Raw genomic sequence first — 27,822 nt, 5'->3', positions numbered from 1 at the left:
GGTAGAGCACTGTCTCACAGTGCTTACAGTCTAATGGATGAGACTGTTTGCTAATAAACATGACTACTTATTATTAAGAATATTTAATATAAAAGTGACAAGGGCTCTGGGGAAATACCTTGGTTTTTATATGAGAACTACAGCAAAAGCAGCCAGAAAAACCTGGGCTTTTATATAAAATATATGGCAAGAGCAGAAGCCTACCAGTCTCAGAGAAACCTTCGGGAAACGACAATGAGCTCAGGCCTACAGGATGAGTAGACATGGGTTAGGCAAGGTGGAGGGGCAGAGCAAAACCCTGAGGAAGGACTTGGCACAAACCATTCAAACCTGAGAGAAGCTAACATTGCTGGAAAGCAGAGAGCAAGACTGAGAAAAGTGCAAGAGGAAATGAGGCTGCAGGGGTAGAAAGGGGCTGTGCTAGGGACTTCCAATTTATTTTAGTAGCATTGGAAAGGCAATAAAACACTTTCAGGAGTTGAGGAGGAGATACAAGATCTTTGTGGATTTTTTTAAGAGACTTTATTTTTAAGAGTAGTTTTAGATTACAGCAAAAATGGAGTAGAAAGCACAAAGAATTGCTATATATGTCCTGCCACCATATATGCACAGCCTCCCCCCCTCTCAAAACCCCTCACCAGAGTGGTATATTTGTTAGAACTGATGAACCAACACATCATTCCCACCTTAGTTCATCGTTTACATTAGAGTTCACGCTTGGTGTTATATACTCTATGGGTTTTATGACATATATCCACCATTATATTGCATTTTTCAGAATAGTTTCACTGTCCTAAAAAAATCTCCTGTGCTCTGCTTATTTGTTCTTACTTCTTGCCAGCCCTGGGAAAACATTGATCTTTTCAGAGCCTCCAAAGTCCTTTTTCAGAATGCTGGAATCATAAAGTATGTATTCTTTTCAGATTGGCTTCTTTTACTTCAGAGTGTATTTTGAAAAACAAACGTACTTTGGGTTCATCATGGAGAACAAAGAGAGGATTGTTATGGGTGAGTATATTACAGTTTATTGAAATTGCCCATGAGACTACCACAGTAGTCTAAGGCTATGACAGGGGGTAATGAAGACTCTATAGCTTCCTTCTTCAGAGGTAAAAAAAAAAAAAAAAAAACACAATTTTATGATAAATTGGGTATGGTGCAAGAAGAAAGAGAAGAGAAATTAAGAATGATTCTGTGTTTTTTTTTTTTTTTTGGCTTGAATAGCTGATTGGATAGTGGTACCATTTTCTAAGCCAGAAAATTCTAGTAAAGGCTAGATTTGGAAGGCATGATCATGTATTAAGTCTTGGAGATATTCCACTGAAGCACCTTTGAGATATCCAAGTTGAGGCAGTTGAATCTGATGGGAGTCTTAATTTAGAGATGCACATTTAAATGTCATTAATGCATAGATGATAAAAACTAGACATAGATTTGATTATTTAGGGAGAAAGCAGTGGGAAGAGTGAAAGTCCTAAGGAATGGGAACATCTAATGGCTACATGAAAAAGGAGAAGCTGCCCAACTAGACTAAAAAGGCACAGCCAGAGAGAGGAGAAAAACCAATGGAATCTGGGACATGCCACTTTCAAGTCCCAAGTTTCCATGAAGTCTTCTTTTAATTATGCCAAGTTGAGAATGAGCTGTCTCTTCTCTGAGTTCCTGGAAGACTCAGTGAACTACTAAACTGGTGCAAGCTCCATGCCCTACCTCGCACTGGCCCTAATTAAACATAGAAATCAACATCTCCTGTATCCTATTGTTACCATCCACTTTGAAATACTGAGTTGTAAGAGTTGCCATCCACATAGTTTTTGACTCTTACGCTGCTGAGGATAGTATGTGTTAGATAAATGATTTTTGGGCTATACATTTTATTAATTTCATTGCTGAGACAGAGATGTGCACCTCATCTTCCATCAGTTGGGCTTAACTAAAAAGCTTCTGTAAAACACTGACTATCCAGACCATACAACACAACCTTCTCCTAGTGCTGCAATCTGAACTTTCAACGTGCTTCCAACAGCTTTCCCATTTGCTAAGATTTTATTTATGTTTCAGGTCCATATGCTTCGAGACAAATTTTATTGCCAGAGATTTGTACTGGTAGTTAGTATAGTGAGTCACAGTCTTTGGAAGAGAATATTTTGTCCATAGCAGATAGGATATAGACTTGGTGGGCCCAATGCTGTAATTCCGGTTGAGGAGTTCCTTAATGAGTGGAGGAAAAACTTTTACCTGCCTACCCAGAGTTTTGACTGTCAAAAAGAAAAATATATATATTAAGTTTTTCACTGGTGTCAGAAGCCTCTACTCCCTTGGTTTTTAAAATGACAATGTAACTATTCAAATTACTATTTAAAAAAATCGATTATCCAGATATTTTGTCACCTAACCAGTATAACTATAATTTTAACTAAATCAAAACACCAAACCTTCTAGTTTGTCCTTATTTCACCTTATTGTTTTCATTTCGCCATGTTTCCACCCTCAGTGTTAGTATGTTTAGAAGTGGATGGGAAAACGCTGCCAAGTTTTCCATACAGGTAGGGTATTTTATTTTATTTTATTTTACATATTTATTTATTCATGAGAAACACAGAGAAGCAGAGACATAAGCAGAGGTAGAAGCAGGCTCCCCTTGGGGAACACGATTCAGGACTTGATCCCAGGACCCCGGGATCAAGACATGAGCCAAAGGCCACTGAGCCACCCAGGTGCTCTGGGAAGGGTATTTTAAAATCAGAAGTAATACATAACACAGTTTTCTTCAGTATCAAAGCTTCACATTTTTTTTTTTTTGCCTCATTTGTGGCCAAATTCTTAAAAATCTGTGAACAACATAATCATTTACCAGAATTGTATATCATCTGTAAATGAGGTTCATTATTATAATGGATAAAATACTATATTAATCTATCAATGTTAAAAAGATGCCATAAAGGGAAGGAGACAGCTTTCTATGTTGGCTCCACAAATAATATCTACATGCCAAATTATGATTTCAACAACTGAATCGTTAAAAAGAAAAGCATCAAAGTATGTCTTGGCAACATGTAAGGGACAGGAGCCAAACAAATGTCCTATGGGGGCAAAAATATCAAAAGCCACTTTTATATATTTCCTCCACATAAAATCCATAAGCATCTGCGATTAACTGAAAGTTAAGATCTGAAAAAAATGATACAACTTGAGGGGTAAAAACCACAAACGTGTGCAATAGTTCCAACTTACAACTTTTCGTCTTTAGGGTTGTGTGAAAGTGATACATGTGCAGTAGAAACTGTACTTCACATTTTGAATTTTGGTCTTTTCCCAGGCCAGCAGTATGCAGCACACAATCCTTTCTTGTGATACTGGGCAGTGGCAGGAAGCCTTAGCTCCCAGTCAGTGATCACTGTGTAAACAACTGAAACACTCACAACCACTCTGTACCCATACAACCATTCTGCTTTCATTTTCAGTACGTATCAAGAAACTACATGAGGTATTCAACATCTTATGATAAAGTGTCCTTTGAGTTAGGTGATTTTGCCCAACTGTAGGCTAATGGTGTTCTGAGCATGTTTAAGGTAGGTTAGGCTAAGTTATGATGTTTGGCAGGTTAGGTATATTAAATGCATTATCAATTTATGATATTTTCAATGTATGATAGGTTTACCAAGACGTGATCTCTTTAACAAGTTGAGGAATATCTGTATAAATACAGATGATAGGGTAATACAGATTACAGGGTAAATGGGCCTGGTAAGTGCCTGTCATTTGTTGTTTCTGGGGTACTGTCATTTTTGTGTAAATTTTAATGGATTTCAAAGGTTCTTTGCCTTTAGTGGCTGAATTATATTTTTAAGTATTTTAATATTAGAAGTATTAGTTTAAATCAAGAACCTACATAAGATGCAATGAGCCAGTCTTTGGCAAGAGATTGTCTCTGCAGTGGGAAGAAGAAGAATGCTTTTTCATTGCCTCTGATATTGGAGTCATCTAGGAAACTGTCAGATTCTGCATTATCATCAATATTCATATTTGTACTCAGGAAAATATTCAGCAATTGTACAACTATTTAAATTCAGTAGTCATTTATTGCTGGGCAGAACTGAAATTACATAGCATCTTTGTTGAATACACATTTTATGGAAATATATTCAATCCTGAAGAACTCACTCCTAAAAATAGCAAACAAAATAGCTAACTTGGAAAACAAACAGAGAAACTTTGGTTCAAATAACTTTCCAAAGGGCAAATTGCAATGAACACTGCCCTAGGCTTTAAGTTCCGTTTTTAAACTCCAGACTTCCAAGTTCCCAAGGATACCAGTAGGATTACTTAACAAAATGAAACTTAAGTTACAGGTGAAAGAATGAAAACAGAGAGCCTAATTTGTTCCCTGGAAGTGTCTTTGCAGCCTGCCCACAACAGTGAAAGAGACCCAAGCATGAAGGACCACATTAGCTCCTAGGAATTTTGGCTCATAAGATCTGAACTAGCAGATTTCAGACCCAATTTTCCTTAAGGAAAGGACACTTTGAACTTCCACCAAGTGTCCCGAGTGTCTAGCTAGATGTCAAGCCTTCAAACATTAATCAACCTTTCAAAAAGAGATGATTATTACTTAATAGTTACAGAAGGCCCTTATATGTGTTGAGATCTGCAAGGATAAGATCCTCTCAATTCAAGAAAGCTATTCCAGAACTCTATTTTCTTATGATGAGAACAAAAAAGAACATACAGTTTCCCGAAATGTTTTTAATGTTGTAATTTTAATAGAATTTCTGTTGGATTCAGTCATATGTAAGGTAAAGCACTTGTCATGTTTTAATCAATTTATTTTTTCATATTTTAATTTAAGAAACTGGATAGACACAGATTTTCACTATCTATGAAAACAACATCCAGTCTAATTATTACAAATGAGGGTCCCATGAATTAAGACCCTGAAGTCCTATTTCAGAAACTCAAAGTAGAAATCCAGCATTAGAATTGACAATTAAGAATCCTAGTCAGAGTCCTGGAAAGCATTTACATAGAAAGTAAGGTTTGGACATTTTAATAAAAGTTGGTTATGTCATCAATGAGAACGTTTCACATACATATTAGTTATCAACGTTAAGCAATTTTGCTAGAGGTGGGGAAAAAAAAACAGGAAAGAATATTAGTTTAAAACTCTCTCACAGATGCCAATATAAAGAAGACAAACCTGATAAGAACTGAGGTATTAACTTTCTTATTAGACATAAATATACAATAGAGTTAATCATTTAATTCACATAAAGGGAGACATTCACTTCAAGTAGGCTTGAGGGCTGACGGGTGTCCTATTATGTGCTGTGTGTGACAAAATTCCTGTTGGAAACCAATGATTCTATTACGCTTTTTTTTTTTCAACTTTATCATTTTACTGTCTACCTTCTGCCTGTTTCATTCTCTGATTATATACACTGAGAAGGATGTCAGTAGAAACGTATTAAAGCATATATTTAAATAGGTTGATACTTCTCTTTTTTTGTTCTAAAAATAAAACAGAACCAAGAACTTTGACTGATAATAAAAGCCTTGCATATGTAATCTCCATATTTTGATTAGCTGAGTCTGCCAGAAATGCAGGTGAATATTAGAGGTAATCTCCTGAAGGCAAGAAATTAAAAGTTCATGCAACCAGAACCACCTTTTGCCCACACGCCAAAACACTTGAAGCTTGAATTTCAATTTTAGGTTATTGCAAAATTCAGAGTAGGCTAAAAATAAGGTAATATTATAATAGCATACAAAGCCACATATTCCAAAATATTATATAAAATATTTTCCTTTTACTCAAATAATATTACATTGTCGCACACACAAAGCCAACATAACAAGAGGTGTTAAGCTATTTGGTTTTCCCTGATGATAAATAAGTATGACTTTTAAAGAAGGTGACCATCTTTAAGTTATAAGAAGGAGAACTCAACTTTGATTCTGCATGCTCTCATCTCTGAATTATTTTTAAGCATTTTCTTTCATTTAAATTTCAGTTTGCTCTATTCCATTTAAAAATAATTCTGGGTTTTTGGTTCTGAAAACGATGGAATAAATATGTTCTATCTTATCTCTTTAACTATTGTTAATTATTAATAATGTTAATAATTGTAATGAAAAACCCTGGGCTAAAAAAACAGATCAGATGACTCTATTAGAATTATAAGAGCTTGAGACACAACCCTCTTTTTTGCTTGTTTCTTTGGAGATTTTGAGTTTTGTTGTCATTATGGTTTGTTTGTTTGTGTGTTTGTTTTGCCTCCTATATATTCTGACCTGGGTGCTTGAGTAGCCCAAAAGGTGGAACTGCCAATAAGTGCAGACAGAAAAGCCCTAAGAAATGTTGACCTTTACAGAAGCCCAGGGAAAGGAGCAGAGGATCTGGGAAACAATCCTTTTCCTCTTACCTCCCTACTGTAGGTGAACACCAACAAAGACTCAGTGCCCTTCTCCCTTCCTACAGAGCTGTAGCGATCTTGTTGACTCTCCACGCCCTACTCCAAGTGAGTGCTGGCAAAAGAGCAATGTCCTTTCTTCTCCACTGCTGGTGTGCATCCTGTGGGATGGAGTCCCGAGGGACCCCTGTCCCAAACACACACAGACTATGGGAGCCTAGAAAGATTCAGTGCCATTTGGCCCCCCTCCCCGGCAAGAGCAGTCATACAGTTCCGAAGTAGATCACTGTTGACCTGCTCTGCTCTCCACTAAGAGAGTGCTATCAAAGAGACTGTCTCATCCTCTGCCCAGGCATGCAGTGCATGTAGGACATGCAGTATTGAACCCTAATAAAAACAGAGGGAGTGCAAAGTCCTGACTTTTTACCCAAGAGAGCAGCAATGGGCAACCCTGGAAATCAGAAAGTGAAGAGTAGATTATGGAGAAGAAGGAGCTGGACAAAGGGATACTTCAAATCTGTGTATGAAGTCCTGAGCCTACCCCAGATATGTGCATGCATGAGTCCAATCAGAACCAGCACAGTGAAGATCCTGAACATTTAACTCGAGTTTCACATTGGCCTCTAGGAGAGACACAAGTGAGATGAACCAAAATAGCGCTTCAGAGACTGAAAATTAAATTAACATTGGAACCACAGTCCATAGGAAGTTTGTAAGGACAGGTGATCTGACCTTAACTAAAATAGGTAATCACAAGAACACAAATCCAGGTGATTTTAACAGGATTCAGCACTTCACAATGTAATATTCAAAATATCTAGGATAGAATCAAAAGTTACTGGACGTAAAAGGAATCAAGAAAACCTAAACATCTCTTAAGATAAAAGACTATTAATTAATACACACAAACACCAAGATGACCCAAATTTTAGAATTATCAGACAAACATTTTAATGCAGCTATTATAATGGTGGCAGGGGGATTAAAAACTTTCCTAAATTCCTCATTGCTGTTATATAAAGCCCTAGCCTCCCAAGAATCTTTATTCTTTTTATTATTTTTATTCATTTATTTATGAGAATTTGATGTATAGCTGATTGTTGGGTTAATTACTCTGGTCTGAAAGGATAATAAAACTTTTCTAATTTCCCTGGGATGGCAAAATTATCAAAGTCTAGACTAGACTAGTTCCCTAGGGTTAAACTCACAACGTGCTGGGGAGAGTGGCTCATTAACTTCCTAGGTATTTACATGTCAAACAAAGATGAAGCCTCAGAACTTGGAAACATCTCTAAGTTGTAAGAGTTGAGACACACAGGGCTATCTGGCTCCTAGAGAGATTTTATTTACATATCAAAGAGTTGGAGTTTGGATTAAGGCCCTTATGTTTTGAAGGAGACTTTCTGATGAGGGATGGAAGATCAATGCTTTCTTCTCCCTTATAAGCAGACAAATATTATCTTACTCATCTCTCATCTATGAAGTGTCTGACACTTATATAGGACCTAAGGCTATGGCCTTGCGTAAGAGAGAATGACATATTTATTATCAAGAAATCTGTCTTTGACCCATAACACCTCATTTACATATTCAGAATAAAATTAACAGAGATGAATATTAAAAAAAACAACAATAGCCATGGTCCAATAAGAATGGGCAAACATTCTTGGAGGGAAAGGAATCAGAGAAGTTCTCAGTAAAGAAACAGAAGCTACAAAAGAAAATGAAATGACTTGAAGGAAGAGAGAAAAATGTATAAGAGAAAAATGAAGAAAAGGCAAAAAGAAAACGAATAAACTGATAGGCATAATATAAATATATGAATAATTTATTTAAATGTTAAGTGGTCTGAAAACACCACTTAAAAAATAGATATTGTCAGATTGGATAAAAATAAAAGTAAGACCTAACTGTATGCTATCTACAAAAAGTCCATAAAAAGAATAATGACCCAGATGATGGATCTGCATAGATCCATAATAACCCACAATGATCCAAATGAAAGGATGACAAAAGATATATGATTCAAACACTATTCAATAAAAGATGGAATGGCTATGTGATTACCACACATAACCAACTTCAGAACAAAGAAAATGACTATAGATGTTTAAAAAAAATCAATATATAAAGACATTGCAACAAGTAAGGTTTATCCCAGTAATGCAAGGCTGAACACCTGAAAATTAATTAATGCAATCCATGTATTAAAAGGCTTTTAAGAAGCCACATGGATCATATCAATAAAAGCAGAAAAAGCATTAGGCAAAAATTCAGCATTCATTCAAGATTTTTTTTAAATCTCATCAAATTAGGAATAGAATGAACATCGTGATTTGATAAAGTTTATCTACGGAAACACCTACAAGGAACATGATTCTTAATGGTAAGGCACTGAATGTTTTTACCCTAAGTTCGGAAATAAGACAAGGGTATCTGTTCTCACCACTGTTATTCAATATCATACTGGAAATTTTAACCAGTTCAAGAAGGCAAGATAAAGGAATAAAAGGCATTCAGACTGAAAAGAAAGCAATAAAATTATCTCTATTCACAGACAACATGATTATCTATATAGGAAATCTCAAGGAATCAATAAAAGATACATAGCAGTTCAAAGAAGTCAACAGTATTTCTATCCACTAGCAGTGAAAATTTGTAAACTTAGATTTTAAAAAAGATTCTGTTTACAGTAGCTAAAAAATTAAATACTTAGGTATAACTCTAACAAAATAAGCTCAGAATCTGTATACTAAAAAATAAAAAATGTTGATGAAACATATCAAAAAAGACCTAAAGAAATGAAGACATATATAAGACTCTTGGATTGGAAGATTCAGTATAAGTCAAATAACAATTTTTCCCAAAAGTATCTATAGATTTAATGCAGTCACAATCAAAATTCATTATAACTATAAAAAGTTCATTCTAAAATATATATGGAAAAGTAAATAAACTGGAACATCCAACAACAATTTTGAAAAAGAAGAGCAAATGTGGACACTATTCAACTTAAGGCATTCTATGAAACTACAATATCAAGACAGAATGGTACTGGTAAAAGGATAACACATAGAATAATGAAACGGAAGAGATACTCTAGAAATAGATCCACTCAAATACTGTCAGCTGATTTGGACAAAAGTAAAAAGGAAATTCAAGGAAGAAAAGCAGTCTTTGCAATAATCGATGCTTCGAACACCTGACATCCATATTTCAAAAAAATAATAATCCTCACTCTACAACTTGCACCATACACACACGAAAACTCAAAATGTAAACGTAAACTGATCTGAAATGTAAAATAAAGTAAATTTAAAATAATAAAGTAAATGCAAAACATGAAACTAGAAAATTCTTAGGTCAAAACAAAGAACTGTTATGACCTTGGGTTAGGAAAGAGTTCTAAGATACAATACCAGAATCATGATTTGTTAAAAAAAAAAAAAAAAAAAAAAAAAAAAAAGAATGTCACTTGACCTCATCAATATGAAAAATACTTCTGTGAAGTACATCTTTTTTGTTGTTGTTGTTAAAGATTTTACTTATTTATTCATGAGAGAGAGAGAGAGAGAGAGAGGCAGAGACACAGGCAGAAGGAGAAGCAGGCTCCACGCAGGGAGCCCAATGTGGGACTCGATGCCGGGTCTCCAGGATCACGCCCCGAGCCAAAGCATATGCTCAACCACTGAGCCACCCTGGCGCCCCTGTGAAGGACATCTTTAAGAAAATAAAAAGACTAGTCACAGACTGGAAGATGATATTTGCAAATCATGTATCAGATAAAAGACTCTCAAAACTGAACAACAAAAAACAACTCAATTTAAAAAAAAAAAAAATGGGCAGAAGATTCCCACAGGTATTTACCAAAGAAGTTATCTGGATGAGAAATAAGCATGTCAAAAGATGCCCAACATCATTAAGTCATTATGGCAAACCAAATTGAAAGCAATGAGATGCCACTACATATCCATTAGAATGGTTAAAATAAGGATAATGACACAACTCCAAGTTTTAATAAAGACAGGAAGAAACAGAAACCCTCAAACACTGCCGGCAGGAATGTAAAATTGTGAAGCCACTCTGGAAAACAGTTTGACAGTTTCTTATAAACTTAAACATATATATTTACCACGTGACCCAGCCAACTCACTATGGTTACTTATCATAGAAAAATAAAAACTAATTTTGCCCAAAAACTTGTACATGAATGCATATAACAGAGTTATTTAAAATTACTTCAAACTAGAAACAATCCAAATATCCTTCAGTGAGTGAATGGATACAGAGCCTGGTTAATACATCCACTAATGGAATACCACATAGCAATATAAAAGGACAAATTATTGATATACAACAATTTGGATGGATCTCGAATGTATTTTCCTAAATGATATAACCCAGTCTCAAATGTTACATGCTATATTATTACATTTCTATGACATCCTAGAGAAGCAAAAACATAGAAATGGAAAAATCAGTAGTCACCAGAGGTTAGGGATGGGGAGCACCAGAATACAAAGGTAATGTTACGAGAGAATTCTTTGGCAGTGCTGACATTTTTCTGTATTCTCTCTGTGGTAAAGGTTCCAAGAATCTATACAAGTATAGTATATTTGTATTCGGTTCGGTACTCATAGTACCGAACAGCAATAAAGTAGATTTTACTCTATGTAAATGTACAAATTAAAAACATTAAAAAAAAGTTCTTCTGGGGACTTGGTGACAATGTATTTACATTAGAAAAAATTCTCAGGATTTAAGAGTACAATAAAATATTTAAATCTCCCACCAGTTAAAGACTATACACAAACCTGGTTATCAAGCAAGAGAAAATCAAGAAGCTAGAGGCAATGCAAGTAGTATCAAGAAGCAAAAGTAGATAAGCTCTCCTATAAATAGCACAAATATGTAGCTTCTTCAAATTCCACCCCCTACCACCCAGAGACTGGGGAGTGTGGAGAATAGGACGATTTATACAAGAGGAAGTGAGGTGAGAGAGGTACAGGTAACCCAGCCTCTGCTTCAAACGAAGGGAACAGTAATTTTCCAGATACACTGACTTAACTTCAGTTCACCTCTGTCTCTAAATACTACCTGGAACAGAAAATTCATATTCATCAATACCTCTTCAATAGCACCTGCAGAAATCCTGTGACCTGCAACATTTATCACGTCATCAACTCGAGACATAACATACAAATAGCCTTCTTCATCCATGTAACCAGCATCCATGGTGTCATAGTATCCCTGAAAATGAGAATCAATAATGTCTCATTAGCATGTATTGCTAGGTAATGCAATCATTTAAGAGTGGTATAATATAAAATGTGATAGAAATGGATTTACTGCACGCATTTGACTTTTTTTTTCATAACTAGGCTATGGAATTAAACTCTTCTTGATTTTGAAAACTTACTAGAATCTCTTTGCTCCTCTAATAGCCAGGAATAAATTCAAATGTTCTTATATATATTCAAGTTAAATGTTTGAATGTAGAATTGTAAACTTTATGAACTCACTTTTTTTTAATGGAGAATTAATAGTTCAGTATTTCCAATATACTTTGGTATTGCAAAGTAATTCTTTCATAGATTTCCTCTTTAATTAATATTAATTTTTAAAAGCTCTAAAGCTCTCTATGAATAATTACAAAATAGAGTGCTAGTTTGTTAACATGAATTTGGATTAGACTCGAGCTTCTGTGAAATATAATAATAGGGATGAAAATTAATTTTTAATCAACTCAAAGTAGCAGCACATCTTCACTGGTCCAGAAATCACAATAGAATGGAGAATCAAGAAGAATACAAAGTAGAAAGAAATATTAATTCTAATGCTTTTCAGTTATCTTGATACTTATGTTAATGAGCATAGGCTTTAGAAACAGTCCAGATGAGTCACTATATGTGCTTCTTATTCTCCTGAGTGTCAGGATGTTCATCTGCTAAACAAGGTAGTGAACTATATATACCCTGTAAGGTTTCAGTGAAGCATAGATGAGATGGTGCATGTAAAGAGGGCCGATCCTGGCACAGCGAAAGGCCTCAGTAATTGGCAGCTCTCACCGTCATTTCTTTCGGTGAGAAAAACCTAGAGTACAGTTCAAGAGCATGGACTCCAGCCTTTACTCATAAAGGCTTTCCCTTTTCTCCCTTTCCAGCTCCATCACTTGTAGACTACAGGCAAGTTACTCTACCTTTTGTGCTGTGATTAACCCTTCTATGAGAGTTTGAGGTCAGGATAGCAAGAGTACAGTCACCCCACATAGTTTAACCATAAACTGAGACCCTGGGCGCTGTCAGTGTTAAAAGTGATCATGTTAAAACCACATGCACATCTCATTTGCCACTATCGGGTGTACTTAATCATATCCGTACTCTGATGATTTAATGGCAGCCCATCAGGCCGATAGATTGGGCTGACGAGAGTCAACTCTACTGACAAATCTTCGCTGCCACAGTCCATCGGGGGCATGTTTTATCTCAGCTACTGAGATCATTTAACTCCAAGATCTCTTTTCTAAAGGAAGCTATTTTAAATCCTGTCATTTGCTTACTTGATTAGGTTACCTGTCTTTCACTCACAAATAATAAAGATAAAATGCTAAACACTGAGACTTATTTGTTTGTTTTAATAGAATTCTGACCTTTTTTTTTTTTTTTCACCTACTGCATAATAAGAACCAAGAACCTCTCGGAAAGAAATAGAAACCAAAGTGCAGCAGCAATATGATGGTGGGACCTGATGTGTATTAACAATAAAGTGCTGTTATAAACACAAAACATATTACGGCGATATAGAGAAGCAGGTAAATGACAAAACAAAAAGAAGGACACAGTAAGTAAGGCCAACGCTTTTGGCCATCCAGGTTACTGGAGGTTGTGCTGCAGGAACCCTGTGCCTAGCGTGTATCTGTATTTTAAAATGGGAACTTAAAATAAAAAGCTAAGAGAACATTCAGGAATGAATGTCAAAAATAGGTAAAGGAGTGGAAAAATACAACTGTGGGCAATCCAAATGAACTTTGCTCACATAACCAGCTATAGAGGAGGTGAAGGGGTCCCAGTGACAGTGTACAATTCTGATCAGGTGCTCTCAGACAGATCCAATCAGGAAAGAATAGAGATAGCCCCCCAAAGTCTTTAATTTAACAAAAACGTTCCCGATATTCAGGGCTGCTCAATTTCAGGAAAATGTGCTAAAGAGAAACTGAGAAATTTCTATGTCCAGAGACCATAAATATAAAAATGACTTAGTTAGCTAATTGTGGTTTGGGCATTCGTATTTCTGAGATCCAGAACTTGGTCCAGATAGACTTTAGAAGTTGTTATCTATGAGTCCAGGACTAAGTGCTCGATTTAATAGGCAAGAACTACAGAGAGGTACTTTGGAAGGTTTAAAAACAAGTATTATAAAGTTCTTACAGGAAATTTTTCAAAGTATAAATGCTTGAATGCTTCCTGATTCTTCCAGAGTCCTGAAAAAGCCCCAGGTGGTAATGGCAACCTTATATAAAAACAGAGCAGTTAGAATTATGATCAAAGTGGTAATAAAGATAGATTGATTAGAACAATTTCCTTGTGTGATGGATAATTGCAAGTCAAATCCCACATTGAAGCATGACCCCTAAATCTACTGGACGGATCCTAATTGAGGCTGAGCAGCTGGCGATGACCTGGCAGCAGCATTGAGGGATGACCATAGTCTCAGGAAAGGGCACAAAAGGCACATTGAGGCTGGCGTTCAAATAGGTATTATTAGCAGCAATCACTGTTTCAATAGGAAGCATAACATCTGCACAAAGGAACCAGAGATTCATGACTGAATTACTTTTTTAGGACAAATATCCTTCTACCATAGGTAAATAAATCCTTTTTGTTGTTGCTGTTGAAGTACCAAGATCCCAACTGCCACATCTGGCTATCTCTGTGATGAAATGCTCCAATTCAACATACCATGAACAATCTTATCCTCACAATCAATCTGCCTCAGGGAAGTCCCTCTCACTGCACCCACTTGCAGTCTCCCTTTTCATGACCATCCCAACCCAGGTGATTTCCCATCCTATGAACACATGGAGATATTTGAGAATATAAAACAGAAGATCGGATATACCTCTTCTTTCCAACCAATTTGTCCTTCTATTTCTTTCCCCCATAGTATCAAATAGGTATTATACGCATGGTCAGGGCTTAATCTTGGTCTATCTTTATACAGGTAAATGAACAAATTCTCACATTGGTTCCCTGTAGGAAGTACCACTCAATGAAAATAATCACTCAAATTGTTTCCTGGACACAAGAACCTTTTAGAAAATGCTTTAAAGTTTGGGAATTTCGAAACTGTAGAATTTAAGGGTTTTCCAACACCTTCCCTCTCCAGGCTCATGCAATAAAAATACAAAGCGAAGCAGTGACTTCACAGTGTTCATATTGAGAAAACTGAAAACAAAGTAGACATTGGCTACTGCTTCCCATGAGGCAGTGTCACACATCCTCCACCCCAACGTTAGACCTCCGAGGCGCTGAGTTGTATTCTCACATTCTGTCCGACGAGTGGTGTTACAAGTGGCATCACTGGCCCAGCTGTGATTGCCCATCTTCAGCCTCCTGGTGGGTCTTCCCTTGAGAAGCCCTCACTTTGTATTAATTTAAGATGGAGAAAAAAAAATGCAACATCTGCATTTCTGGACTTCATGCAATTGCATAAAATGCACATGGAAGCGGTCTGTAATCTGTAAACTACAGACACTCTGCTGTTGCTGCTCTTGCTGTTCCTCGCTAAGCCTGCGCGAAGGCCATGGGCTGAAGCAGGTGATGCCTGTGGGCTCTTGTAGTGGAGTCGGCTATGCCAATCTTAACTCCGTATCACATAATTTCACTTCCTTAGTTTGTTTTTATTGTTACTATCTTATAAGCAGGTGTAAATCATTGGTTATTAAACATGGGAATAAAATATGAATATAGCAGCCACCAAAACACATTCAATTCAGCATCATTTTCGGGATGCCGAGGATAAAGAGGTCAATAAGGATGCCAAGAAGGTTTGGTAGATAATAAACCGAAAACCAATCAAGGATGGAAAAGATAACATTCATGAGTGAAGCTGACTACATGTAAAAGAAACAATCTCGACAATAATCTCAATGGAGATGGATTCTCCTTAATAGTAAATAAATAATTTTCCTATTTTCCTCCTCTCCAGTATATGATGATCTACATCCTTTCTGCTTTTCATGGTGATATTTATTCACTATACTCTAAGAAAAATAAAAGGTAACTGTGATAATAATTGGCAACTGATACTAAGGCTGCTTTGGGGACATCAGAGAGGGCTGGGGTCTGAGGCAAATTAGAATGCGGATGCTGGGTCTAACAGAAGCAGCTGTTTCTTAGCACCATCTGATTGCTGGTGTACAGAAATGCTGATCCAACTTAACATTGCCTGTAGTGAAAACTATGCAGAAAGAAGGACATACTACTGTTCAAGCAGCTTCTCTTTCATTTTATCTCCCCTAGACACAGATTTTGATCCCCCAGCATCCAGACTGCCTCCTCACAGTAGAGACTCCTAAGTATTTGCAATAATAATCCAAATGAATTAGCCCCTCAGGCACCGAGTGCAATCTGAGTTTCCTAGTGGCCTGGGACGTACCTGATTTAGCATGTGTACATGGGACAGAGCGTGCAGCATTTTCTGGTAAGAGTGTTACTAGAGAGAAAGAGAACATTTTATACTTCCCAGAAGCTGGTTACGTCTGCAGCCTCTATCTTTAAAAGAAGATGCTCTGATAATCTGGGTTTTCTCTTAGTGCCTGGGCGAACTATGGCACCAATAATCAGTAACAGATAGAGTAGATTCTTATAATTAATAAAAGCGTAGAGGATTAAAATATAGGTAGCCATCCTCCAGGGGAAAAAAGTTAACAGATTTTAAGGACCTGGACTTTTTTAGCTGTTGCACAAAATTTCAAATACTTGCTTAATTTTTTTAAAGAACAGAGATGGTAGTGATTTTTTTTAATTTTTTTTTTAATTTTTTATTTATGATAGTCACAGAGAGAGAGAGAGAGAGGCAGAGACACAGGCAGAGTGAGAAGCAGGCTCCATGCACCGGGAGCCTGACGAGGGATTCGATCCTGGGTCTCCAGGATCGCGCCCTGGGCCAAAGGCAGGCGCTAAACCGCTGCGCCACCCAGGGATCCCCGGTAGTGATTTTTATACCATTTTTTTTCTCACTCCTGTGAGAAAGGTCTGTATAAATTTGTATCTACCTAGAGACCTTGAGAATTAAGAATAACATACCTAGGATATGATCCAGGGACAGTGAATGAAATGGAAGGAGAAATCCAAGGCCAAATGCTATTGTTCTTTAAGGACCAAAGAAAGGGGATCATTCAACAAAAAATAAATCAGATGCATGAGAACTAGGAAAAAAGAGTATCTTAAGAGCCACTACTGTAGAGTTTTAATAATGATTCAGTGTTCAACAAGGTCATAGAAGCACAGACTTTGTTTGAGAGTGATTCAACAGAGGTCAGGCAACTCAACAATGAAGATACGCTGAGTATTCTCAGGATTGCCATTTCAGGGGCACAGAGCAGACAATAATGGAAGTGACTAAAAAGTAAACAAAGTAAGAGGAGGCAGGAAGCTAAACTATATATATATATATTTTTTTTTAGACTATATTTTTTAAGAGTCTGTGGGTGACTGGAAGGAAAGATATGTCATTGATGGAGTGCAGAGAGGCAGGCTGATTCTAAGACGGGGAAGGTGTGAATAGAATCAGCCAGTGAAGACAAGATGAAGACGTGAAAGTCTAGTGTTTTTACAATACAGTTAGGGAGAAAGACTGTCATGAATGATGTCTATTCCCTTAAGTTAATGAAATAAGGTAAAGATGTTTGTCAGACAAGTTTTACACCAGGTCCTTGGACTCTGTACTGGCAGGAGCTCTTGGAAGGGAAAGTTTTATCACTGAAACGAAGCCACACCTAAAAGCCAAGGTGTGGATCTGCTGGAAATGACAACTGAGTCTCCTGATCATTTCTGACATGTCCCCAGAAAACTACTTCATTATCCCCAAATTGAATTGAGGAACAGGCTGGAGAGCAAGATAAGAGATTGCAATTAGTAATTAGCAGGATACAATGAGGGGAAGCTATCTGTTCTTCACTAATAGAGTCTGATGTGTTTTAAAAATTCGGATGTTGCAATTTCAACATTAGAAACGGAGTCTAAAAAAAGAACCTTAAAAGATGCCATATAATGGTCCTAAAGAAATACAGGAAGAGAGGTTTCCAGAATTGGGGGTAACCATGACTAATATATATATATATATGAAATAAAACACGTGAGAAGAGAAGCAATAAGCTCCAGAGAGATGTTCGGTGTATATATGAGCTAGAGTAGATTTTTTTTAAAACAGAATTGCAAATTAACATTTTTCTTGTTGAATATCCTAATGATTATCCTATTGCTCCTGGAATAATGGATGCCCTGGGGCCTTCTTCTGAAGTTGCAGAAAAAGAAAATTTTCATCTGTAGTTACAATAACATATAGACTGGCAGGAGGAGGGGAAGGTTTGAAAATACTGGGACCCACTCTGGATGGTGCCTACGCTCCTCCTTCAAATCCAAGATAAGGCTGTTGCCACTCTGTGATACCTTTCCCAACTCTTTCAAGCAGAGTGAAAAGGGAAGTTTTGTTGCAACCTGTCCAAGGGTAGATCAAGAGTTACCCTTAGAGAATGTCTTTCCTAAGAACCCATTCCTAAAGAGAAAGAGAAATAACTCAAGTGATCCTCTGTGTGTGTGTGTGTGTGTGTGTGTGTGCGCGCGCGCTGAGAAATCCTTAAACAGATAAGAAAAGAAGGGACTGGTCATTCACTCTGGAATATAACGCATACACGCCTCCATTCCCAGATACAGGATGATCTGTATTTACTGTTCCATCAGCAATCCCCATGGTAACAGAAGTTAAATTGAAGACCTAACTCCTGTTCCCTAGAGAATTCTGGGGGTAGATCCCAACTTTGCACTCCTAGCGTTTCCACTGGAGTCTGTAGCTTTACCTGAGATTTTCTTATGAGGCTGCCTTTTGTCTCCCCACAAAGAGAATGATTAAGCCATCATTTCTTTCTCTCGGGACAAAATGACTAGGTTATAAATGTGAGCTGTAGCTGCACAACTACTACAGATGTTTAGATGCCCATGTCTAAAATGAGGATAATACCTGCCCCACTATCTCACCGTGATGGTGTAAGGCTAATAAATGATCTTACTATAAAATCTGTGTATGACATTTAGAAAGGAACGTGATTACAATTATGTGTCACCCTTAGTTTTACTCAAAGGGATACACTGATGAAAAGAAAGCTGTCCTGACCCTTTCCCAAGACAGCAGCACAGTGACTAAGTCACTCCTGCGAAGCTATAACGATGTGACAGGAGTCAACAGGGGACAGGAGTCAACATCTGGAGGCTGAGAAACCGGCAGGTAGCAGAGTGGAAGCCACGTGGACGATGCCTTCCAGGTACAGCGCCCTCCTCCTGCGCCCAGGCCTGCGGGGCACAGACCAGGGCACATAGCAGGAGGTGGAAAGCTGCACTTCCAGTAGCAACAACTGGATCCGATCCATGGAAAACGTAGGCCCATAAAGGAGGACTTATTTTTCCCCTTTAAAAAAAAAAAAAAAAACCTGCATACTGTGGAAAAGATGTATTACCCAGCACAAGTTGGTTTTGATCAACTATTGCCTGCTTGTGACAGTAGCCAGAGACCTATGGCTTTAATAACGGTGAGCTCTAGGGTACTGAGGAAGGCAATTGCAGTTAAAATTTTCTTTCATGGCCTGTTCTGTGTTGCTTGGAAATTACAGACTCAGTTTTATTTCTGCACTTTAGGGCTCTGGATGCAATTGCAGGAATACCTCCCAAAATTCATGAACATTCTGTATTCATAGCAATTCAGATACCATAACTTTCCCACTAAATTAACTGCCTGGAGTAGGTTTCAGAATCAAAGGAATTTGCTAACATCCACAAAGACATGTAGTTTCTTCTCTACTAGAAAGGCAAATCCTATGAATGCAGAGAATCTAGAAAAGCTGTAGGATTCATGCTTATTACATCCTACGGTCTACAGTAGTTGAGGAATCATTTAAACGTCTATCTTCCAGTGAAGGGATTCCCAAGAAAGCAAAACAGTGCGATTTCTAAAAAGTGTTAACAGAGAAGTGGAAAAAATTAAGTGGAACAAGAGTTTTCTGTTCAACATTTCCACATACCACTATTTCTCATTTTAGGGTGAATCGTCTTAATATGATAAAATGAATCATTACATTTAATATCTTGAAAGGGTGGAAATATGATTATAGCCTCAGATTTTAAAGAAACTGCCACAGAAAGATAGTTTCCAATGTGATTTATCTTGTTCATAACAGATTTTATAGTGGAAGAAGCAGCTACAGCAGTACTTACAAAAGCAAACAAATTTGGAATTAAAACAATGAGTCATTTTTTTTTTATTCGCTAACTTTAATATAGTTGGAGCCCCATACATTTCAAATATTCCATGCTGATTTTCCCTGTATTCTTGTAATTATACTACAAGTATAATTAGTGAACCTACACTGCTACTACATAGTTATTATACAAAATAATAAAATAATAAAGAGAAGCCTAGATATGAATAATTGAGAGTGGACATCTATTTCTGGCCAGGGATCACTCCCAGAGGTAGCTTTTGACACCATCTCAGTTTTAAGTCCCTGGTGGACCCCACTCACCATATATACTCCCTTTTACAGTATCCACCTAAGTTTTCTTGGGGCTCATGTGGCTAATCTCTGAAAAGGAGTCTGCTTTCAGATCACAAACTTTCTCTAGAATGTGGTCTATATGAAAAAAAAAATCCTTCTCTCTCAAATTACATACTTTTTTTTTTTTTTTAAGAACCGCAACAATTTTTATTAAGTCAAGAAGCTTTGGGTTTTTTTTTTCTTTCCCTTAATTCAATTAAACATATATTTTTTATGAGCTTCTATAAAGCATTCATTGGCTAGTCCCATTCTGGGTGAATGATGTATCCCCTCAAGGCACAGAGAACAGTTATGGACTAACACAAAGAAACCTTACCGATAGATGTTAAACATGAAAACATCCTACCCATTCTGCAGGCAGCCACTGAGATGCACGAGTAATTTTGAGGTTGACAGGTTAGGGTGGAATGGCCACTAGAGAAGTGGGTTTACAAAGGAAATCCTTTGGAATATCCTCCCAGATATTACAAATGAGTTCCTATAATAAGGTTTCAACTACTCTTACGAAAAAAAGAGTGAGATCTTGATGGGAACTATTTTTTTTTCCTGTTTTTTCTTCTTTACCTTTTGAATATATATATAACATTTTCAAACATCTCGTCTCACTCTTAAGGCAGGATACAAACTCCACTGCATATCATAATATATTGTATCTTCCAAGAATTCACATAGAAATTTCAGAATCTCAGATCAGTGCAATAAAATTCCCTGTTTAGGAATGCAGAGAGTAGAAAATAATTCTGAATTGGTGACAATCTAAACCATAAAATGTTTTAAGGCAATGGTTGTGTTACTTTTTAAGTACCAGTAACATTAATGGCTTTAAGAAAAAATATAGTTTATATGGGCGACTGCTATATTGTTTTTGAATGGAAGTAGGGCAAAACAACCAATAATTAGAATGGCAAAACACACAGAGGGTATAAAACTGTTGGCATCAAATACACCTTTAGAATCTTACAGAGTTGCTTTATGAAATAGGCTCACTTATATTGAGAAGGTTATATAAAAATGTGTGCTGCTAGAGGGCTTTCAAAAACCAAGTGCTTCCCTAAGTAAGCTAAACATCCACCTATAATTTTGCTCAGATTATTAATTTCTTAGAACGCTTTCCCCCAATTCTCCATTTCCCCCTAAGAAGTCAGATTTCAACCAGCTCTATGTGAACATGCATTCTAGCTCACAATAATATGAATATAAATGGTATATTCAGTTTTTAACTTTTCCATCTTGACAACAAGTGTCTTAAAATTTGGGACGCCTGCGTGGCTCAGTGGTTGAGCATCTGCCTTCGGCTCCTGTTGTGATTCCGGGGTCCTGGGATCAAGTCCCACCTGGGGCTCCCTGCAGGGAGCCTCCATCTCCCTCTGCCTCTCTTTGTGTGTCTCTCATGAATGAATAAATAAATAATCAGTTTTTTAAAAAGATGTCTTAAAATTTAAACTTGAAAAAAATAATATAGTACTTACCTATCTAGGGATACCACGAGAATCTGAGAATTGTATCATAAAGTATATCTGCTCCACTAGCTTTTTGTAAGGTTAACGTATCCTGATCTGAAGAAATCCATTCTTTTTAAAGTTACTGTTTTTCATTTAATTTTCACAGAATTTTAAATGTTTTATTAACCTGAGATTTTTTTTTCTCTAGCTCCATCCATGTAAATGCTAAGATCTTGTACTTTTTCACTGCCGAGTAAGAGTCCATTATATAAATATACCACATCTTTTTTTGTTTTTTGTTTCTTTCTTTTTTTTTTTTTTTTTCGTCTCTCAGGTCTAGGGTTCAGGTTAGGTTTAGTTTAGGGAAAGGGTGAGGTTATGTGTCCAATATTCTGCAGTTCAGAGACCTAATCTGAGAAATTTCATACCTGAGGTTAGGTCTCTAACCTGAGACAGGATGCCGAGTCATGAAAATTATTTTCTTTTATTATCTTATTTTTTAAAGAAATCTCCATGCCCAGTGTGGAGCTCACTGCGGGGCTTGAACTTATGATCCTGAGATCAAGATCTGAGGTGAGACCAAGAGTTGGACACTCAACTGACTGAGTCACTCAGGCGTCCCAAGAATTCTTTTAAATAAGTAGGAAAACAAATTTTTTTCAAAGTTTGACATACAATGTTCTTTATTTACAGCGGCTCCTTCTGCCAAATTCTACTACTTAAACCATATCAGTAAAGATGCCAATGTTCCCAATCAGAGGCACTAAAGCAACCTGTATCAATTATTAAAATAGTCACACCTTGTTTGTCCCCCGATTTAATCAACTTGCATTTCAGCTTCCTTTAGCATGACAATTTTAAAATATGGATTTATTCAAAGCAAATTTCAGTATTTGCACTTCCAATTTTGACGCTTTTGACAACTGTTGTTTACAAATGAACAAGGATGAAAATGTTAGCCAGGAATTGTGGTATTTGCTGAGTTGGGGATTTTATATTATGCTACTATTTGACCTGATACTTACACTTTTAGAAATCATTCAATACGATAGCGATTATCAGAAAAGGAGAGAAGACAACATAAAAAAACGATGTTCAATATGGTATTATTTACCATCATAAATAAATCATAAATATTAAAGAAAAAAGACCAAGATTTCTAGAATGGGTATAAACACTTTTAGAGGCAGAGTTGAAGCGAAACATGCTCATGAGACAGGGTTAAGGAAAAATGGAAATACAAGAATAAGCATCTAAAATGCTGATCAAAAGGAAAGGCACAGGGGATCCCTGGGTGGCACAGCGGTTTAGCGCCTGCCTTTGGCCCAGGGCGCGATCCTGGAGACCCAGGATCAAATCCTACGTCGGGCTCCCGGTGCATGGAGCCTGCTTCTCCCTCTGCCTGTGTCTCTGCCTCTGTCTCTCTGTCTCTCTGTGTGACTATCATAAATAAATAAAAAAAATTTAAAAAAAAAGGAAAGGCACATACATACTATAAAATTCATGTTGTATCGCTAAAGGGTGGGAGTATAGAAACTTTAAATACATCTTTATATTTTTGGTATTTCAGTTAAATAGATCACCCATGCATTATTTGTATCATCAAAAAACTATTTAAAATGCTAGATTTATCTTTATAAAAAATCATATTTAAATTTATCCTACTTTATGGGGCTTCCATGTTTAAATGACAAGAGGTTGGCACTGGGTACTGTCTAGCCATGCGTGAGCTTATTTTGCAACCTCCTACTTAGTGCTATCCATTGTATGTTTTTCTTACTATTATATACCAATTCTTGTGCTCTTAAATAGAAGCATTGTAAATTTTTCTTACTTTACCACAATATTTCCTAAACATCGAGCCTTCAGTTTTTGCATGTTGTCATCCAAAATCATAACTGCAAAGTAGAATAGAAACAAATAACATAAATTTGAATAAAAATGTGTAGGCTTAAAGCTTGAACTTTTCCATGTTTCCTATATCCAACCCCCAAAACTGTAGCTTCACAGGCTTTTTTTAATTCCTATGAGACAATGAACATATAACTATGCTAACATGTCTCACAAAAAATTCAAAGGGCACATGCTTTGATTCTTAACAAGACCATGAATTTTCCCTCAGAAACTCCCTAAGACATTGTATTTCAAACATGCTGTTAATTTCATAATCCATGTTTATATCCACTTCAACGTAGCCTCCTATTCTATCAAAAACATTAAAAATAGACGCAAAAGGAAACAAATAAAGTTCTAAAATAGGCCAAAAAATATTTCAAGCAATAAAAATAAAGTTTTTAAAAGTGTGGGAAACCCCTTTTTGTGATTCAAGGCTTAATATCCACTTCTAAGCCTTAAAGATCCATTTAAGCCTCCCCAAATATCATCCCAGTGGTGCTTTCTGGGCCACACTATTCCAGTCCTGAAAGATTTTAGGAGGTCGAAGCCTGTATCCACATCCTACAACCCCTAGTGCAAACTGGAAATGAGGATATATCATCATGTTCTAAGCTCTAATTGATCCTTTATGTGGCGTCATCCATCCAGATTATTCTACTAAGCGAAGCTATGAGAAAAGAAGGACATTGTCCCCAGAAAAAATTAATCATTCCCTTCTTTGTGTTTTCAGAGCACTTTACTTTAGAATTCTATTCTGACAATTAGTAGTGGTATGCATATTCCTCTCACAAGACTGGGTGGTCATTAAGGGTGGAGGTCATGCCTAACTAACCTTTGTGTCCCCCAAATCTCAATGCCGTGGCCAATTTACTCTGTGCCCCTGTATAAATATTCTGTCTTTGGTTTCTCTATATAAAAAGTGGGAGTGATTCTTTGCTCAGTGTTCTTGTAAGACTTACTTGAAGAGAGTAAGTGACAAGCTTGTGTAAGGTACTCAATGAATGTGCGACTGTTACACTACATCAAAGTTTTCACACACAAAAAAAACGGTTTTCTTTGCTTTTCCAGGTGGATATCACTTTTTTATCCTCATACTGAATACTACATTATGCTTCTGAATCTCTGCCTAACCACAAAACATGAAAATTATGAGTCATAAAGTCACTACCTCCTTGGTTATAGATACTTAAACTCTAATGTTTAACCTATGCTGTCTGTAAGCCAATGGCTTTCAGACAATGAGAAACTTCTGTACTGAAATTTCATGAGGCATCAAAGCTTAACTCTTTCTTATAGCTGGATATAAAAATACTGAAAGGGAAATGTATTTAACATCTCCCACAAACATCAGCCCCTAAAAATGGCTCAACACAAAGCAATTTTTTTCTGATAAAAGGAGCAAGGATGACAGGACTGTTCAAAGTGTGGGTTTCACTGGAGCTGGGTTCACCTTCCCATGCCTGGAAAAGTCACTGACTTCACAGAATATCTCTTTCTGCTCTTAAAAGAAAAATTCCAAAGTGTCTTTTTATAAATACACCTACTAGGCTAAGTCAAATGATCCACGTTTCCTTAACTAATCATTGTCCTAGAAAGAAAATATATTTTTATGTCAGAGAGGCAAGGGATAAGTCTCTACATTTTATGATTTACATGCTAATAGAAACTATATGTAGGATCCATATTCTGTCCACCAAAGATGGATTTTCCTCGTAAATCTGTTAAGCTAAATTGTGACCTTATGCAAATAAAATAAATTCTGTTCTTCATATTCCTTGTCTGTGAAATGAATGTATAAGTCTAAATTAGGTCAGCCTGTCTGGCTTCTAGGAAATATCAGCACGCTACTAGCTAAGACTTAGTTCAGTCTGTTCACTGGCAAGTGCTTGTGTTAATGCTTCACTGTGTTACATCGTGACCCTATGAAGCATGTGGAATTATTATTCCCATTTAGAAATAAGGAAATTGAATTTCTTAAAAGTTAGGTGACTTGTGTAACTTATATAACTAGCAAGTGGAGCCCAAGGGAAATTATTGAACCACTGTAGCCTTACCAACAATTTAAAGCAAATATTTAAAATACATTGTATCTCATTGTCACATACTACCAGTATGGATGAAGTGATTTTTCTATTTAGAATCCTTAGTTTTTTATATTTATTTTTAGCCAACATGGTTCAGAAACTTTACCGTCACTCCTAAGTTAAAAGGTAGCATATTAATGGGAAAAAACTGCAGCTTTTGTAGCAAAAACATGCAAAGCAAACAAACCAACAAAATAAAACATGATGGTCTGCACTGTCTATAGGACCTAACCAGCCATATTATCTAAGAAAAGTAATTCAGTCTCTTCAGGCACCAGTTAACTCATCTTTAGAGTGATAACGATACCTCTGAATTAAATATAATTCATCATTAAGTGAAATGATATATGCAAAGTACTCTGCACCTAGCAAGTGTTTCATAAATATTTTTACAGCCATATTCTTAACGTGCCTTATAAATATTATTTTCTTGGTTATTACAGTCATTTAGAACATGTCCTTGGAAGTCAACAATCTTATTTTTGATCCAATTGACTAATAACAAAATTAAGGCATTTATTTTTAGTACAATGTATTCATTCAATCAAATACTTTTAAGCACTGACTGTGCAGTTTGATTCATATTAGACATGGAAAAAATACCAAATTTATTAACCTTACACATTCCAAATAATCAGGGTCACTTCTCACCATTGTATCCTGGAACACTTTTTCCTGCTTGTCCTGGAGGAGGTGTTTTAGAATTACCTAATCCAATGCAGGATGCTGTAATTGGGGATCCAGTCTCTGGAGAAATAAATATTTATCGTTTAATATTTAAACTTGAGATCATGATGTTTCTTCACTGTGTGCACTGCCCCTTACCTGCCTGCTCCCCCCTCAGTTTGTAATAGAATTTAACTTGCACAAGGGATAGATGAAGGGTGGAAATGCATTATTTAAAAATGAAAAAAAAGGGATCCCTGGGTGGCGCAGTGGTTTAGCGCCTGCCTTTGGCCCAGGGCACGATCCTGGAGACCCGGGATCGAATCCCACGTCGGGCTCCCGGTGCATGGAGCCTGCTTCTCCCTCTGCCTATGTCTCTGCCTCTCTCTCTCTCTCTCTCTGTGTGACTATCATAAATAAATGAAAAAAAAAATTTAAAAAAAAAAATGAAAAAAAATCTAGTAATTGATATCAGATCAACAGTTTTAAAACTTAAGGACACAAATTCAGAATAATGTATATAGTGATGCTCCTTCTAAAGAAAAGAGAGTTCTCTCTAATGTTCTTGGTTATGAATCAGCCGGCAAGCAGAATGCAGAATTACATGGCTATGAGAATTTTACAACACATGCTAAAAACTCAATGATCTCTAGAAAAGATGCCTTCTCTTCACACACATTTCCATTTTATCATGGAAAACAATAGCTACATGCCAGAAATTTCTCTTATTTGTGGCTTAATCTCTGAAATAAGTGACCCAGAGATTTTTGAGAATATATGAACAATATCAACTCTAATTTTTAAAGAACTACACCTGCCTAGAGACCTTGTATCCAAAGCTGACCTTACCAATGCTGAATCAAATTGCTCTCAATCTGCTGTTCCTGGGCTTCTAAAAGGCAGGCAAACAAGGGCAAGCAGGTGGGGAGGAAGGCACGAAGGAAGGAAGAAGGGACATGTATGCTATGCTGATTATTTCTTTTTTTTTATTTTTTATGCTGATTATTTCATCAAGACCAGAGACTTACCCATGATTAACTTACATTGATGAACAAAAATGATAAATTCAATGTCTCTGTCTCAAGTTGTTAATAGAATAATAGCAGCTATTAAATGATAGCCATCGTTCTGAAAATGATGATTTCATGGACAAATGCCTTTGTCATTATTGGTAAACACAAGTTTGGTCTTAGCAGAATCTTTTAAGTATGAGACTTGCATGAGTGGAGGAGAAAGATAGGAGGCATCGACTGTGGGAAGTTTCAGAACTAGTGGCTCAGTATTATGCACACAAACATACCGTATGTATACCAAGGGACTAATTGCCAAGCCAACTGGATCCAAAGTAATCCAAAATATTAAAAAACATCTATGTTCCTAAGGACTCAGAATGTATTCTTTCCACTATGGTTTCTGCCATAATTTATCATACATTTATATCACTTTAGAATGGTGGAAAGAATTTATTACTGATTTTTACTTTCCAGAGTAGTTAG

The 27,822-nt window shown here is 36.6% G+C and overlaps 1 protein-coding gene across 1 annotated transcript in view; it reads right to left on the bottom strand.

The window, feature by feature from the left end:
• Positions 1 to 27,822, bottom strand: part of ACSS3 (acyl-CoA synthetase short chain family member 3) — a 142,500-nt gene that overhangs the window by 4,755 nt on the left and 109,923 nt on the right. Inside the window, exons 10-13 of the mRNA XM_025438990.3 lie at positions 26,312 to 26,407; positions 23,515 to 23,578; positions 13,838 to 13,919; positions 11,538 to 11,660 (exon numbers count right to left, since the gene is read on the bottom strand). Of these exons, the coding sequence (XP_025294775.1) occupies positions 11,538 to 11,660; positions 13,838 to 13,919; positions 23,515 to 23,578; positions 26,312 to 26,407 (365 nt within the window). The remainder of the gene's footprint in view (positions 1 to 11,537; positions 11,661 to 13,837; positions 13,920 to 23,514; positions 23,579 to 26,311; positions 26,408 to 27,822) is intronic.

This window comes from Canis lupus, chromosome 15, assembly GCF_003254725.2.
Source record: "Canis lupus dingo isolate Sandy chromosome 15, ASM325472v2, whole genome shotgun sequence".
NCBI classification, from domain to species: Eukaryota; Metazoa; Chordata; class Mammalia; order Carnivora; family Canidae; genus Canis; species Canis lupus.
Note: the sequence above shows the minus strand (reverse complement) of the source record. Positions and strands in the feature narration are given on the sequence as shown.